The sequence below is a fragment of the Martes martes genome (genome assembly GCF_963455335.1).
Source record: "Martes martes genome assembly, chromosome: 6".
Taxonomy (NCBI): Eukaryota; Metazoa; Chordata; class Mammalia; order Carnivora; family Mustelidae; genus Martes; species Martes martes.
In genome coordinates, this window is record NC_137893.1 from 113,636,881 (window position 1) to 113,654,746 (window position 17,866).

The following is a 17,866-nucleotide window of genomic DNA, read 5'->3' on the forward strand; positions in this document are numbered from 1 at the left end:
GACACGTTCAAGGAGCGCTCACACTTAAAGAGAGGGGATTGGTCAAACCATAAGAGTCCCGCCCACGACGTCTCCTGCACCAATGGCTGTGCAGCCAGGGCGGGGCGGGGCGGGGGGAAGGGGCGGGTCGAGCCGCGAGCGGGCTCCTTAAGTAGCGGCTGCGTGGATGCACTAGTAGAAAAGTGAACGACGGCAGGGTGGAGTGGTGTAAAGCCGGACGGGAGCGACGTCGGACGCGCGGGATCTTCCTCACGGAACCATGTCGAGGCAAGAAGGAGGCGCTAACGCCTCCTCGTGGATCGTTGCTTCCCGGCGAAGCTCCGCAGTGTTCCGTGCTCCGGAAAGGAGGCCGGCGGAGGACCCGAATCCGAAAGGTTCAGAGGCCCGTAGGGGCGGCAGAGGCGGCGGCTGGAAGAACCCCGGCCTCCAGCAACCTGTGACCGCGGGCCTCCGAGAACCGCCGCTTTGCTTTGGATTGAAGAACTTGTGGGTGGGCGCTGTGATCGGTGAGTGAAAAAGGATGGGTGTGTCGGGCAGGGCAGGGCCGGGGGCGGAGCCTGGGCAAGGCATCCACGCCCCACTCTCCTCGCCTCCAATCAGCCGCCACTTAATGAGATTAAGGACTTGACCTGTGATATTCATAATACCTTAGGATGCTGTGCTTAGTCATTTAATGCACATTTGATATTTCGTGGAGACGATATTTTGGTAGAACAAACAGATGTATGAAATCTTTGGGATGAAAGGTCAAGTCTTTTCACAGTTTACCCCAAAATGAACAACAAAGCAGTCCTGAGTACAGTCTGTTCCTTTGGGCACCATTTAGAGCCATTGAACAAGGTTTAGGATATTATATGAATATGAATATGATATGATATACGAATATGATTTATCTGCTGAAAAACAAGATCTTCTTTCTTAGTACATCGTGAGTCTTACAAATTCACCTTTGAGAAACATTTAGAAACAATAGGAATAGAGATTTGCCCAATTTGTGGCTATTAAGACTGAGGATAAATTCCAACATTTTCCCTATTAGGTATGGGAGCTAATATTTTGTTTATCCTTTTTTAACCCTGTTTTTAAAACAATAACCACATTTTTTTAGGCTGCTACTAAATAGAGCATTAGGAGACTGATTGCTAGACCAGCTAGAGATTCAGTGTTCCTTCAAGAAGGCTCAGGCTCAAAGATCTGACAAGTGATGCTCCATAAGTGAAAGCCACTAGGTTTGCACTAAAAATCACTCAACATTTATGGAGCTCCTGCGACGGTGCAGGCACAGTGCTAGAGGGCACCTGCTTAATGTTGGTCTGGAACCACTTTTTTTTCCTTAGTGTGGTTAAAAAAAATTAAGCTTAATTTTAGGGTTACAGTGTGCGGTACAGTACTGTTAACTATAAGAACAATGTTGTGTGACAGAGCTGTAGAATGTTTTCATGTTGCATGACTGAAACTACCCATTAAACAGTTAACTCCCTATTTCCCCCTTTTCCCATCCCTGAAAAATACCATTCTATTTTGTTTCTTTGTTTGACTATATTAGACACTTCCAAGAAGATCATGCACTATTTGCTTTTTGTGATTGGCTTATTTCATTTAGCATAACTGTCCTCAAGTTTTATTCATGTTGCAAATGATAGAATTTACTTTTTTAAGGCTAAAATCTTCTCTAGCATGTTTATACCATGTTTCTTCATCCAGTCATCTGTTGGTAGACATTTAGCTTGGTTCCACCTCATGACTATTGTGAATAATGCTGTAATGAACATGGGAGTCTAGATAGCTCTTTGAGATAGATGGTGGTTTTGTTTCTTTTGGATGTAGATCCATAAGCGGAATTGCTAAATCCTATGGTAGTTATATCTTTAGTTTTTTGGGGACCCTGCATGCTTGCACCAATTTGCATTCCCACCAAGAGTGCACAAGGCTTCCCTTTTCTTCACATTCTCACCAACACTTATCTCTTGTATTTTTTAAGATTATTCATTTATTTGAGAGTGAGAGAGCAGAGCGAGTGTGTATGAGTGGGGGGAAGGGGCAGAGGGAGAAGCAGATTCTCCACTGAGTAGGGAGCCAGACACAAGGGGCTCCATCCCAGGACCCTGAGATCATGATTTGTGCCGAAGGCAGCCACTTAACCCACTGAGCCACCCAGATGTCCCTCTCTTGTATTTTTCTTTCTTTCCTTCTTCCTTCCCTCCCTCCCTCCCTCCTTCCTTCCTTCCTTTCTTTCTTTTCTTTCTCTTTTTTAAGATTTTTTTTTATTTATTGGGGAGAGAGAGAGACAGAGATAGCGAGAATGAGAAGCAGGTTCACTGCTGAGCAGGGAGCACAATACGGGGCTTCATCCCAGGACCCTGGGATCAAGACCTAAGCTGAAGGCAGCCGCTTAATCAACCGAGCCCCCCAGGAGCCCCACTCCTTTCTTGTATTTTCAATAGCCATTCTAATAGGTATGAAGTGATACCCAATTGTGATTTTGATTACAACTTTTACAAAATTTTATTTTTAAAAATAGGTCGTGGGGGGTCAAAAATAAGAGACATCCAAAGTACAACAAACACAAAAATACAGGTAAGTGGTCTGAGATCTTAAATCCTCAAAGAGTGTAGTTCTTTTCTAACTCTAATTTTTGTTTAGCTATTAACATAACTGTAGTAATTTAGTAGCAATGTAGTAATTTCACATACTGTGGTCCATTCCAGGTCCAGGTTTTGTGACTCCTGGAGGAAAAATTTTTACAGATAATCTCCACTTACAAATGAGATCTCTGAGGGAATATTCATTACGCGCTTCCTGGCTCTCATGCCTCAAACCTTGACCCACTCCTGTGTTCCCAGTCTCAGCAGCAACATCATTCACCCAGTCCCTAAGCCGGGAATCTCCGATTACTTCCTGTTCCTTATCCTGTAACCAGTGCTTTCTATTTCCTGTGTTTCTCAAGGAGAATCCCATCATTTGGGGTGTTCTCCCCTAACTGTTCACCCTGCTTCCAGTCTTACCCCCTTTAACCATTCTCTACCATGACCAGGGCAATAATTGTGTTCATAAGTTTTCTTTTCATGCATAAAAACTTTTTCTAATATCTCAGGGTCTTAAGAAGTCCAGACTTCTTAGCATGGTCCACTTGATCTAGCTCCTTTTCCTTCAGTCCCTCCTCAAACTCCCTCTTGAGTGTCACCAGCTGGACTCCTGCCACACTCTCTCCTATCTTAGCTGATAGAACTCCTGCTTATGAGGGAGGTCTAAGACCTCCTGCATCCCCATTCTAGGTAGGTCTCTTTCCCATCTTCTCAGCATCAGTTTCAGCCTCATTTAAGAACTTCCACAGAGTTGTCTGTAAATGGTGCAAATGGCAAGCTCTGAGTCACCAGTCAGACAGCATTTGGTGCAGCAGTTTCTAGTTACTATTGAATCAGTGTGGGTATCTGGGATTATGTACACTGAAAGATGTGACTTGTAGATCTTATTCTCCAAATGTCATCTCAGCCTTGTAGTAAGTTGGTTCCATTACCACATACGTGGTGAAAGTAGGGCATTCCCTCAAGTTCAAGAGTTCCTGTAAGTAACCTGACCATTCAGTCAGCTGGTATTTATATACCACAAAGACAAATCCCTACAGTTGTGCAAGATTTGCCAAATTACTATTTGATAGTTAAGAAGACAGATTAACACCTTAATCTTCTAAAACTAGTTGCTGAATTTATTCTCTAGTGGTCACAGTAGCTTTTACTTACTTTTTTAAAAGATTTATTTACTTGAGAGAGAAAGAGTGAGGGAGAGGGAGAGAGAATCTGAAGCAGACTCTACACTGAGCATAGAGACGGACGTGGGACTCACTCCCACCGTGGTGGGATCATGACCTGAGCTGAAACCAAGCATCAGATGTTTAACTGACTGAGCCACCTGCACACCCCTGTCACAGTAGTTTTTAAATTTAGATTGTCCTGCTCCCTTTCATCCAACCAGGGGGTGAATCTCAGGATAAATTTGTTGACTATAGAATGCCCTCAAAAATTAGAAATTAAGACACTGATTGATAGCAATGCTATATTTCCTTTAAATTTTTATACTGTTTGTAGTTGAGTGATGTTTGGATGTGGGGGGCATGGTAAGGGGACTTCAGTCTCACCTATTTTTCTGCTGCATCTAGATAATAAAAGGTCATTCAGAAGAAGCAGAGGTCAGAATCTTTGGCGACAAGGAGATGCAGGCGAAGGCCAAAACAGTGATAGATAATCTTGTTAAAAAACAAGAAAATTACAGTTCAAAACTCAGAACTGGTAAGTAATTTTTGCTTACTACATAAAGCCTTGTAAAATTTTAAAAATTGCATTCAGTGTTATAAGACATTATAGTTGAGGCTTCTCTTGACAACAAAGCTTCAGATTGCCATCATTAAATCTTATCTGTTAGGGACTTTTTTTTCTTTGAAATCCCAGAATGCTGTTTTTCTCAAATTAAGACACTTAATCTCTGTGGTTAAGCCTAGCAGTTTTACTTTTAGCCACAGATAGGTGAAAACAAAAATAACCTTTTAATACATTCACTATAAATGGTAGAAGAAGGATTAGTTCTGACCTTCTGATTCTAAGGTCTCCTCCTCTCTGGAACGTGACTGACTTTGGAAACTGTCCAGTTATTTGGTATTTAAAGAATCTCTAGGGTACCTGGCTGGCTCAGTCAGTAGAACATGCGATTCTTGGCCTTCGGGTCATGAGTTCAAGCCCCAGGCTGGGTATAGAGTTTACTTAAGAAAAATCTCAGATTTAGTTAAAAACAAAACAAAAACAAAAATTCAGACCTGCTTGGACTAGAGAAAAAGCCATTATTGAGCCATTTCCAGAAGCAACGTGAAAGTAAAAAGAACTGCATCTTAGGTTCAGATGGCAGCGTTGCCTCATAGTGTTTCTTGGAAGGGAACTTTAGGAAAGCCTTTAAAACTCTTCATCTGTTAACCTGGGGTGACATCTGGCTCACAGGATTCTTGTAAGCTTAACATGATTTATCAGCAAACACTAGGCTCTCCTATTTTCCTTCTCTTCAATAAATGTATTTTCCTCATTTATCCTCATAATCTGGTATTATCCTCATAAATATCCTCATAAATCTGGTAACTGACAAACCATGACTACTATTGTCATAGCATTGTAGTACTAAAACCCACATTTTATATTTTAAGCATTATTGTCTGGTTTTTAAACAAAATAGTAAAGTGGTTTGGGGGAATTTGTACAATTAGGATTTGTTTTGAAACTAATTCGATAAAACTATTTTAACAGATGTTGTTGCATTCCAACCTTCTGTTGGAAGAGATGTAAAGACAGATAGTAATGTTACAGATAATCAGCCATTGATTGATTGGGATCAAATTCGAGAAGATGCTTTGAAATGGGGGAGAAAAAAGTGGGAAGGTTAGTGCTGTATCCTAACATTTACATGTAGTGATGTATCACTTGAGGTGTTTTTTTTTCTTAACCTCATGAGGTTTCTATCCTCTAAAATGTCTTATTTCTAGTAATGAAATTAATATGAAAATGATAATAAAGTATTAAGTGCTACAATTAGTCTATAGGGCAAGATTTGTTTCTGTGTCTGTGCTGTAATCTACGCTCTAAGTGGGAAATTAAAATATACTTAACATTTTGTCTTATTTGAGGTATCTCACAGCAGGAGTTTAATAAAATGGAAAGAAAATGGGGCATGGGGGAAAATTAAGGCAATAAACATGCCAACCATAAGTGGTTTAACATTGTTGCCTACAGTTGAACAAAAATTGATCCTGGAGTGTCCTCGTTGATAGCGGCAAAATAAAAAGGGAAAACTGTTTAATAAAGAAAGAAACATAGTTCTTGAGAAGAGATTTGGGTTTGTTCATTTGCTTTAGTTTTAAATGAAAGTCTCACCTGGAATTATATACAGAGTGTTATGTTTCATGTTATATTCACTAAATTTCAGGGTAAATTCAGGTACTAATTCTGGCTATCAGAGTGAGGCGGCAACACAACCTTTATTTAAAATTTAAAAGCTAATGGACTGATAGTGACCAATATTAACAATGACTAATTCAGAGGTCGGTCTATCTGCATGATGTTACCAGTGCCACCTGGACAGGATTTGTGGTGGGGAGATATGGAGTAGGGAGGCCAGAGAAAGGATTTAGATTCTGAGGAAGTTTGCGAGGCATATAAGAAAACAAAAAGTAGCCTCAGAAAGTGGAAAAAGAAATACTGTATTCCTAGACAGAAATGGGATAGACTGTCAAAAGAAAAGATAAGAAAATCAGTCTACTGTGTTTTAGAGAAGATTAATCAATTGGGATGATTGTCTTATAAACCATACTTCCTTTCTTTTATTTTTTTTACTATGAAAAATGTTATATTTATTATAAAACAAGTAATTTCATCCCAACTTAAGAATTATAAAAATTGTACCAATACATACAACTTTCTTTTTAACAATGGTTTTTTTTTTAAAAATTTATTTATTTTTTTCTTTTATATTAAACTTAATTATTAAAATTCTCTTTCTTGGGCAAAAAATATAATCAAAAGGTAAACTAAAACAGATTTCAGAGACTAGCATAAGCCTGACTGGCAAAGAACAGATATCTAAAATTGTAAGGGTTAATTTAATAAGTATTTTAGTTTGATTTCTGTTACTTTGAATAGGTTTCATTGAAATGTAAATTCTGATAATTTATCGAAGTTTTAACTTTAATCTTTGTCCCAGATCTACCGCCAATTAAGAAAAACTTTTATGTGGAGTCAGAAACAACAAGTTCAATGTCACAGGTGCAAATAGACACTTGGAGGTGGGTGCTTTTATTGCCTTGAGTATATGTATATTTGCTACTCATTAGGGAAACCTTCAAAGTGATTACATTTGAAGGCTACACCTCTGGTGTTCACATAAACTTGATTGCATCCTACATGATATTTTAGAGCATTGCTATCCAATAAACCTTTCTGCAAAGATGGAAAAAGGGCTATATTTGTGTCTGATAGAGCAGTCATTATCTATATAGCTATTGAATATTTAAAATATGACTAGTATAATGGAGGAACTGAGTTTTCCATTTGAAATTTTAAAAGACTCATTTGGTTAGTGCCTGCTGTATTGGAAAAAACTTTTAGAGAATTATTTCTATAACTGTTGAAAATAAGTTGATTTAATGCATTTCTTATTCTTCAGTACTTACTATCTGGAACTAAAGGTCCTGACAGCAACATTTTTTTTTTTCTCTCGAAGTCTGTTGTAAAACTAAGTATGGTATAGCAGCAAGAAGAGTTATTTTAGCTCAGACTTTGGATAAGTAACTAATGATCACCTGTCAAAGGAGAATGATTGCCATTTAGCAGGATTGTTGAGGATAAGTTAAGAAAATATGTATGGAACAAGGTTCCATATTTTTGTGTCTGCAAAGTCTGATTTGAATCATGAAGTACGCGATTTTCAGGCTCTATTCCCATTTCCATGTGAAATTTCACTAGCCCCTTCATAAAATGAATTTTTTCCCTCTTTTTTTTTTTTTTTTAAGATTTTATTTATTTGGCAGAGCATGAGTAGGCACACCAGCAAGCAGAGGGAGAGGGAGAAGTAGGCTCTCCACTGAGCAGGGAGCCCGACCTGAGGCTCCATCTCAGGACCATGGATCATGACCTGAGCTCAAGGCAGACGCTTAATGACTGAGCCACCCAGGCACTCCTTTTTTCCCTTTCTGATAACTATTCTGATTAGAAAAAGATGTGTTCACTTCTATTTCTTTGTGGTTACATCTTATTGTAACTTTACAGTTGCAGTTGAAATTCTAGATATGATGAACTAATGCTGGCAAAAATTTCTGGCTTAGGGAATGAAGTGACTAAAGCCGCTAAGATTTGTTCTATTTTTCCTTAAAGGAAAGAAAATTATAATATAATGTGTGATGACCTGAAAGAAGGTGAGAAGCGTCATATACCCAATCCTACTTGTAAATTTGAGGATGCTTTTCAGTGTTTTCCTGAGGTTATGGAAAACATTAAAAAGGCAGGCTTTCAAAAGCCAACACCAATCCAGGTATGCTTTTTTTCCCTTTCCTTCTTTAATTCCAATATTTTGCTGACAGTGCCCCCTGCCAAACAATATCTGATTAATTTTTTAAAGATTTTTTTTTTTTTTTGAGAGAGAGTACAAGTGTGGGGTTGGGGAGGGCAGAGGGAGAAGCAGACTCCCCACTGAGCAGGAAGCCCACTGTGGGGCTCCATCCCAGGACCCCAGGATTGTGACCAGAGCCCAATGCAGACCCTTCAGTGAGCCATGCGGGCACCACAATATCTGATTATTTGAAGTTAAATCAGCAGGGAGTAACTATCCCTTGTGAGCATTCCCCCGAAACCCCCCTGTACCACCAGTGCCTAGCACTTAAAAATGTTTATTGGAAGAAGTTTGGGCTTAGGAGCGGATGGGCACGTGACTAAAAGATGCACTTTTAATTTTAATGTTGATCTTTCTTTTTTAGTCGCAGTCATGGCCGATAGTTCTACAGGGCATAGATCTTATAGGAGTAGCCCAAACTGGAACAGGGAAGACATTGTCCTACTTAATGCCCGGATTTATACACTTGGACTCACAGCCTGTGTAAGAATTTCTGCAGCTGGGTTCTCTTTATAGGGGGTTAGCAGATATGGATATCAAAAATGCAAGTTTCTTTTTTGTCTGTTGCATTGGTCAAAAAGTAATGCCAAGCCTCAGGGAAATGCACTTGTACCGTGGTGGTGAGGGTATAAATTGTCAAAACCTTTTTAGGAAGCCATAGGTAGTCTTAATAGTGAAATACTAATGTTTAAATTATCATTTCCAACTGTGTGAGACAATGTTGACCATGCTAAATGAAAAGGCTGGTATCTGAGCCCTTGGGAGTTTTTTTTGTGCACTGTTCAATATTTTTACATGTTTTGTAAATGTGTGTGACATCCATTGCTACAAATTCTGAAAGCACTGAACGAATATACTATGCATGTGAATCAGGTACTTTAACAATTATTTTCTCTCCAAAGAATTAGAGGAGAAAGGAATGGACCAGGCATGTTAGTCCTTACACCTACCCGCGAGTTAGCACTTCAAGTAGAATCGGAATGTTCTAAGTATTCATATAAAGGCCTTAAAAGGTAAGTCATCTTTGTCCATTCTTGCATCCGCATTTTAATAAATCCTAGTTTTATACATTCTTCCTATTATTTTTCACACATGTAGAGAATCTGAATGGCTTAGCATGCATGGGTCAGGCATTGCCCCAGTCCAAATCAATGGTAGCCAGGGCAGGGAGGTCAAGTAACAGTGACGCAAATATCGCTCTTGAGGACACATCATTGTGGGTTGATGGGTATGGATGGTTTTAGAATGGAGCTAATACTACCCAGAAGGTATCTGATACTCTTTCTGACTTAAATACTTTTTACTGTGTTATTTTATACCCAAAATGCTTTGGTTAGCTGGGATTTTGCTTTGTGATGGGACATTTCTTACCTGAACATGAACCTATTTTTTTTTTAAGTGTTTGTATATATGGTGGTGGAGATAGAAATGGACAAATACAAGATCTGAAAAAAGGAGTAGACATTATTATTGCAACTCCTGGAAGACTGAATGATCTACAAATGAATAACTTTGTTAACCTCAGAAGTATAACCTACTTGGTAATGATGGAGGGTTTGGGATACTAGGAGGAAGAACTGAACTCTTATTATTATTATTATTTTTTTAAATTTTATTTATTTATTTGTCAGAGAGAGAGAGAGAGAGAGAGAGCACACAAGCAGGCAGAGTGGTAGGCAGAGGTGGAGAGAGAAGCGTGCTCCCTGCCGAGCAAGGAGCCTGATGTGGGACTCGATCCCAGGACCCTGGGATCATGACCTGAGCTAAAGGCAGCGACTTAACAGACCAAGCCACCCAGGCATGCCCCCGCCCCACTTTTTTTTTTAAAAGATTTTTAAGTAATCTCTACACCTAACCTGGTGTTCAAATTTACAATCCTGAGATCAAGGGTCACTAGCTCTACTGACTGAGCCAGCCGGGTGCCCAGAACTGAACTCTTATTAAAACAATTCTTTAGAATGGTTGTCCATTTTATAATGGTTTCAAATCCTAGGGATAGTTTCCATTCCCTCTAGTATGTTAAAATAAGGGTTTTGAGAATTCTATTTTAGTTTTTTTTTTTTAATAAATGTTGGAGAATGTAGAGATGTATAAAAGAAAGTTAAAATCCATGTGGATTTTTGGGACGCCTGGGTGGCTCAGTTGGTTAGGCGGCTGCCTTCGGCTCGGGTCATGATCCCAGCGTCCTGGGATCGAGTCCCACATCGGGCTCCTTGCTCCGCAGGGAGCCTGCTTCTCCCTCTGCCACTCTGTCTGCCTGTGTTCACTTTCTCTCTCTCTCTCTAACAAATAAATAAATAAAAATCTTTAAAATAAAAAAAAAATAAAATAAAATCCATGTGGATTTTTTTTTTTTTACTTTTATTTTTTTAAAGATTTATTTTAGAGAACACATGCAAGTGGGGTGGGAGGGGATGGTGGGTGTGGTGCAGAGGGAGAGGATCTCAAGCAGACTCCTGCACTGAGCCTAGAGCCCATTTTTGGGCTCAGTCCCCAAACTCCAAGGTCAGGCGCCCCTCCATGTGGATATTTAAAACATTTATAGTTTTTCTTAGATCTAGAAACTGTTAGCCAACTTAAAGAATCAAGTCAGTCTATTACAACTCTAGATCACTTACTTTGTCTTGAAGAAACCAAAATAGTGGCTTAAGTAATAGGGGAAATGAGAGAACAGTTCCCTTACCATAGTATTCTGTTCATAAAGAGAGCATATTTCCCGTATCTAAGGTAGCCACTGTCGATTTTGATGCAGGTACTAGATGAGGCTGACAAGATGCTAGATATGGGATTTGAACCCCAGATAATGAAGATTTTATTAGATGTGCGCCCAGACAGGCAGACTATTATGACAAGGTAGGTGTATGCCTGTTAGTCTGTAAAATAGAAATCGGTGGCCTGAACTCTATTCTTTTTGATTTCCACAGAGGATTTTAGAGCATTGCTTGAAGGTGTCTTGAGATCCTCAGGTAAAAGGCTTGTCATCACTTAGGAATAGCAACTCAGTGTAACTGCGGAACAATGACTGGGTTTCCTAAGTTACAGATAGAGATTTTTTTTTTTTGTAACAGACATTTTTAAAAAAGATTTATTTGCCAGAGAGAACAAGCGAGAGAGCACAAGCAGGGGGAGCCTCAGAGGGGAGGGAGAAGCAGGCTACGAGGGAGCCCGATGTGGGGCTCAAACCCAAGACTCTGGGATCATGACCTGAGCGGAAGGCCGATGCTTAACTGACTGAGCCACCAGGCACCCCACAGAGATTTCTATAAAAACCTAAGGGGGACCTCTCCTTGGAGAGGAGATTTTATTTCATAGTGGTGGCCTCAAATTTGAATGATCACCTGTCCTTAGAGATAAACCTTTGATTGCCGAGTAACTTTTTTGCCCAATATAAAACTGAGAAACAATGATTGTCATTTAAATACAGACTGATCTATAGACTATTATCTCCTGGGCTTATATGACCTATGTGCCATTAACGTAAAAAAGAATAGTATATAATTGGGGAATACATTAAATTTCCTCACTTCTCTTCTCTTTAATACCACCCTCATTTGCTTTTTTACTAATATTCCCATTATTGTAATTACTGTGAAAGTATAAAAGGTGATTGCTTTCATAATATATGGATGAAGAAACATTTGAATTTATATGTCCTTTCATCAGTACACTTCATATGTCTTTATTTTGCATATGCATTTGGTTTTTTGCCTGTTGACAAGGAATGCTAACAAAATACTAGGGTTTTTTTTTTCTGTTTTTCTTTAATGAAGGCCAAGAAAAAACTAATCTATGAATTCATTTTAGATTATTAGAATGTAGGTTAGAATTTAAAGTGTAGGTCTCCTTTACCTTATAAACCTGTTTATTAAACTTATTTAAAGGTTTCATGTAGTAGCTTTGTTATAGTTGAGCCATTCTTTGTGAAATATACATTGTCTGTAAAGTCTCCTTATTTAAAAGTACTCAGGGTGTCTTTCATGGGTAATCAGGTTCATAGCATCCTTGGAAAAACTTAGTAACATTTGATTTATAATACAATTTTAATATTTGTTTTATAATACAATTTTAACATTTATATCATGTTTTATTTCCAGTGCAACATGGCCATACACTGTCCGTCGCCTTGCACAGTCTTATTTGAAAGAGCCAATGATTGTATATGTTGGTACTTTGGATCTAGTGGTAAGCTTGTTTATTACTATTATAAAAATATTTATTATGAAAATTTTCATTACTTTGTGTTTTGGTGTATCTCCTCTGCCCGCTCCCTAATTATAAAGACCCTAGATACATATGATTTTATTCATAAATAATTCAGTATACATCTAAGACTAACTTTTAACATCTCAAGTTTAAAACTTTAATAATCCCTTAGTACCATCAAATATCCATTTCTTATTCTTATTTTCTTGATATCTCATTTTTGTTTAATCCTGTTAAAATCAGGTTCTAAACAAGGTCAAGGTAGGTGTATGTATGTAAGTCTGGTGTTGTCTTTTGGTGAAGTCATGATGGATCATTGGGTTCAGATGTCAGTAATTTATATGATTCATGAAGGTCTCTGGTATGTATCCCCTCCATTATAAAGTTATCTGGCCTTTCACTTAAATGAGATCCGAACTTTCAATGAATCATGATTTTTTTTTTTAAGTGTATTTATTTGACAGAGACACAGCGAGAGAGGGAACACAAGCAGGGGGAATGGAAGAGGGAGAAGCAGGCTCCACGCCGAGCAGGGAGCAGGATGCTGGGCTCGATTCTGAGACCCTGGGATCATGACCCCAGCCAAAGGCAGACACCCAACAATTGAGCCACCCAGGCACCCCTCAATCATTATTGAAAAAAAGGACCTTTTACTTAATCACCAGTAATAGTGAAAGGTCATTGCCAAGATTCATTTCATCAGATTTCATGAAAAGTGAGGCTAGAGATGTCATTCTTTACTTTCATTAAATGCTATTAACACCGATTTTAGGGGTGTCTGGGTGGCTCAGTTGTTGGGTGTCTGCCTATGGCTGGGGTCCTGATCCCAGGATCCTGCGATCAAGCCCCACATCAGGCTCCCTGCTTGGCAGAAGGCCTGCTTCTCCCTCTTCCACTCCCCCTGCTTGTGTTCCCTCTCTCACTGTGTCTCTCTCTGTCAAATAAATCTTCAAAAAGAAATAATAACGAATACCCAACTTTTGTAGCAACATGGACAGGACTGGAAGAGATTATGCTGAGTGAAATAAGTCAAACAGAGAGAGTCAAGTATCATATGGTTTCACTTATTTGTGGAGCATAACAAATAATATAGAGGACAAGGGTAGATGGAGAGGAGAAGGGAGTTGAGGGAAATTGGAAGGGGAGGTGAACCATGAGAGACTATGGACTCTGAAAAGCAACCTGAGGGTTTTGAAGGGGCGGTGGGAGGTTGGGGGAACCAGGTGGTGGGTATTGGGGAGGGCACAGATTGCATGGAGCACTGGGTGTGGTGAAAAAACAATGAATACTGTTACGCTGAAAAGAAATAAAAAATTAAAAAAAAAAGAAATAATAAAAATAAAACCTGTCTTACCTCTGGGTTAAAAAATTGTATCAATGATATTTTGAAATTTTGTATTAAGTTGTCAAAATCCTGAGTGGGAATTCTTGTGTCCTAAGCTAAGTCCTTCCTTTATTGTAAGGACTGTACCCAAATTCATGATGAGAGTTTGGCCTTACTCCATGGTTCTTTTTCAACAATAATAAGCAATTACTTTAAATAAACGCACTGCCAAGCATTCAAGTTTCCAACTCAGCTTGGGTGAATGAGCAAGAAGCAAAAGGCTGAGCTACAAGTCTTTGAGTAGGTACAGGTCATTTTGCAAGGACTTGCTTCTTCCTTGTTAGCAGTTTATTAAAACTTAACCAGGGATAGAAATAGATGTATTCTGAGCCAATGTGTAAGATTTGCCCATCAGTTTTGATGTACTGTGATCTTTATTCCTTTAGGCAGTAAGTACCGTGAAACAAAACATAATTGTCACCACGGAAGAAGAGAAACGCTCTCATATCCAAACTTTTCTAGAAAGCATGTCTCCCAAAGACAAAGTCATAGTGTTTGTAAGCAGAAAAGCTGTGTAGGTATTTTTCTTTTATCATCCAGTTGATTTGTTTAGCATTAACTCTCTTTGCATACTAATTTCAAAAGGGGGATGCATGCATTCTATTATGTTAATTCAGTCTTTTACTAATAAAAGTAAAACTAGTGAATTTGCTGGTGGCATCAGAAGGAGCACTTCAGATCCCTGACTTCGTCTTTTGCTTCAGGGCCGACCACCTATCAAGCGACCTGATTTTGCGACACATATCAGTGGAATCCCTTCACGGTAACAGGGAGCAGAGCGACAGAGAGAGGGCATTAGAAAACTTCAAAACAGGTACATTTATGCAAGTTGTTACTTGTTGCTGCTGAAGGGTGCAAGGCCTGGGCATAGCTGAGTGGAGCCCGTTTGTAAGATCTGCCCTCAGCTTGCAGAGCCCAAAATATAACTGGTAAGAGCTCTGAATAGTAATCAGATCTTCAGAACTATACAAATTCAAAGAGCAAATATTTCAACCTGGATACCAAGGTAATAATTTGCGATGGGGTTATTCTCATTAATTTCCCTGCAAGGCACAGATCTTCATGATGTGGTTCAGGTGATTCAGGGCTTGGTTGCTGAACCATGGTGTGTTCTGTGTTATAATTTGCCAGCAGTTCATTTATTTTTTTTTAACATTTTATTTATTTATTGGACAGAGAAATAGAGCACACAGGTAGGCAGAGCAGCAGGCAGAGGAAGAGGGAGAAGCAGGCTTCCTGCTCAGCAGAGAACCGGATGCAGGGCTCGATCCCAGGACCCTGAGATCATGACCTGAGCCGAAGGCAGAGGCTTAACCCACTGAACCACCCAGGTTCCCCATAATTCACCAGCAGTTTAGAAGAAAGGCTATAGATGCCACTTTCTCATTTTCGCTCTCTGAAGTGTTTTAATACTGAAAATAACTGCTCACCTAATTAGATATTAGGGGAAGATTATAGCTTTCTGCTATGTCTTGGGTTGGTTTACGCCAGCATGTATATTCATGTATATTTTGGTTTTATTCTTTAGGTAAAGTAAGAATACTGATTGCCACAGACTTGGCATCTCGGGGTCTCGACGTCCTTGACATCACACACGTCTATAACTATGATTTCCCCCGGAACATCGAAGAATACGTGCACAGAGTAGGGCGCACCGGAAGGGCAGGGTAAGTCAGCACAGTCTACCTGTGAAAGAAGACAACTTTGGGGCGCCTGGGTGGCTCAGTGGGTTAAGGCTCTGCCTTCAGCTCAGGTCATGATCTCAGGGTCCTGGGATCGAGCCCTGCATTGGGCTCTCTGCTCGACGGGGAGCCTGCTTCCTCCTCTCTCTCTGCCTGGCTCTCTGCCTACTTGTGATCTCTCTCTCTGACAAATAAGTAAATAACATCTTAAAAAAAAAAGAAAGAAAGAAGCAAACTGTCACTACACCGTTCACAGGCTATTCTTAGCCAGAAACCAGCTTTTCTATTGCCTGTGAATTGTCTGGGCTGCCTGCTGTGCTACTTTATTTATCCCTGTCTTAACTGGCCTATTCTCGAGTCAGCCAGACCCTCGGATTAGCTGCAGCTGTTTCTTATTCCAGTCTCTGCTTTCTATCTGTAGTGTCACACTCTGCTATACCCAGTGGTTCCTCTACCGTCCCTGTAAGAAGACCTTTCTCGCTACTTGAGAGCACTACTATCAAATCCCCTGCAAGCACGCTGTATAAACAGCTCCAGATTATTGAGTTCTAAATCGCTGTTTGAGTGATGCTAACTTTTAATATATAATACATATTTGGGCTTATGAAAAAGTTGTGGTTTTGCTATTTTTAGTGTTTTGTTAACTGAACCATGAGTATAAATCAGAAATCAAATTACATGAGTTCCTTCCCCCCACACTACCCTTTTATAGGAGGACGGGGATATCTATTACTCTCCTCACTAGAAACGACTGGAGGGTTGCTGGCGAGTTAATTAACATTCTGGAAAGAGCACAACAGGTGAGATTATACAACTTAGAACTCTACCTTGTATCACTTTTCTAATGTTCAGATGATCTCATTGATTCCAAGTATGGGCTTAGTGCATGCCAGGGAAAACAGGTGTTAAACGTGTTATGAGGGCCATAGCATGGCAAAGACAAGGAGCTGTAATAAAGATTTAGGGAGCCTAATCTAATGGGAGTAAGCAGCAGTGGGAATCATAGTGCGGAGGAAGCCAGTGGAGTGGAGGTTGGGAGAATTGTACAAGAATGGGATACAGGTTCCAGCAGGGGAACATACTCAGGCCCAACGGACAGAATGCCCCAGAACGAGCCACCAGTTAACGCCTGTTCGAGCCCTGAGAAGCAACTGAGGGGCCATACGAGCAAGGTGTAGCAGCATCAGGGAAGTTGAAGATCAGTCTGGTTTTCTAGCTGCAAGACGGATTTCAGAGCTTAGTGTGCAAGGAGACACATTTTGTTGTTGGAAAGATGTCATGGAACTGGGAAGATTTTGTGACTTAGATGATTTGTAAGTATTTTAGCATATTGTAGAAAAGCTGTTAACAGATAGAAAAATCTCCTAATAACACATTTAATGTTTCAGAGTATCCCAGAGGATCTTGTGGCAATGGCCAAGAGGTATGAGGCAAATAAACTGAAAAAAGAAATGGAGAAAAAATTGGGGAAACCTCAAGGAAAACCCCAAAAGTTTTATTATTAATGTCCTTGTTGAAAAGTGGTACCAGCCTACTGAGAAGAGGTAAATAACACTTTCAAATTTTAGACTTTCAAATGCCTGCTTTCCTTAACTACATTGTTAGTGTGTTTATTGAAATCAGCATTATCTCTAAGAGCCATTAAAAGAAATTATTCAGGCGCACCTGGGTGGCTCAGTGGGTTAGGCCTCTGCCTTCGGCTCGGGTCATGATCTCAGGGTCCTGGGATCAAGCCCCGCGTCGGGCTCTCTGCTCAGCGGGGAGCCTGCTTCCCCCTCTCTCTGCCTGCCTCTCTCCCTACTTGTGATCTCTGTCTGTCTGTCAAATAAATAAATAAAATATTTTTTAAAAAAAGAAATTATTCAGGGTAATTCTTTACCTATTACCTGAATTCCAGTTAATATCTTTTTTTTTTCTTTTAAAGATTTTACTTATTAGAGAGAGAGAGTGCACAAGCAGGAGGCAGGGGGAGAGGGAGAAGCAGACTCCCCACCAAGCAGGGAGCCCAATGCAGGGTTTGATCCCAGGACCCTGAGATCATGACCTGAGCTGAAGGCAGAGGCTTAACCGACTGAACCATGCAGATGCCCCCAGTTAATATCTTATTTAGAGTTAGAAGTATTAATTCAGGAGTGGGCAAACATGCCATGTTCATGGCAGCTTTACCCATAAGAGCCAAAAGGTGAAGGCAACTCAGGCATGAATGAATGGATAAGGGGGAAATTTTGACCTGAGGCACGACATAGGTGAACCTTAATGACACTACATTGAGTGAAATAAGCCCGTCAAGGACAAATACTGTAATTCCACTTACACGAGATACGTAGAGTTATCAATTCACAGAAGCTGAATGGTTTTCAGGAGCCAGTGAAAGGGGGAATATGGAGAGGTGTTTAATGGGTATAGATTTTCAGTCTTTCAAGATGAAAAAAATTCTGGAGGTTATGGAACAGTGAAT

General features: G+C 39.9%; 1 protein-coding gene across 1 annotated transcript; it reads left to right on the forward strand.

Annotated features, from left to right (window-relative positions):
* Positions 1-259: 259 nt before the first annotated feature.
* Positions 260-16,913, forward strand: DDX43 (DEAD-box helicase 43; the record flags this gene model as incomplete). The annotated part of the gene is made up of 16 exons (XM_080806660.1): positions 260-506; positions 2,522-2,577; positions 4,157-4,286; positions 5,286-5,417; positions 6,736-6,817; positions 7,905-8,061; positions 8,504-8,622; positions 9,042-9,152; positions 9,539-9,680; positions 10,892-10,992; positions 12,234-12,321; positions 14,113-14,240; positions 14,431-14,540; positions 15,255-15,393; positions 16,121-16,208; positions 16,797-16,913. The coding sequence occupies 16 exons, from the start codon at positions 260-262 to the stop codon at positions 16,911-16,913; spliced, it is 1,947 nt and encodes a 648-aa protein (XP_080662786.1).
* Between the last annotated feature and the right edge of the window lie 953 nt (positions 16,914-17,866).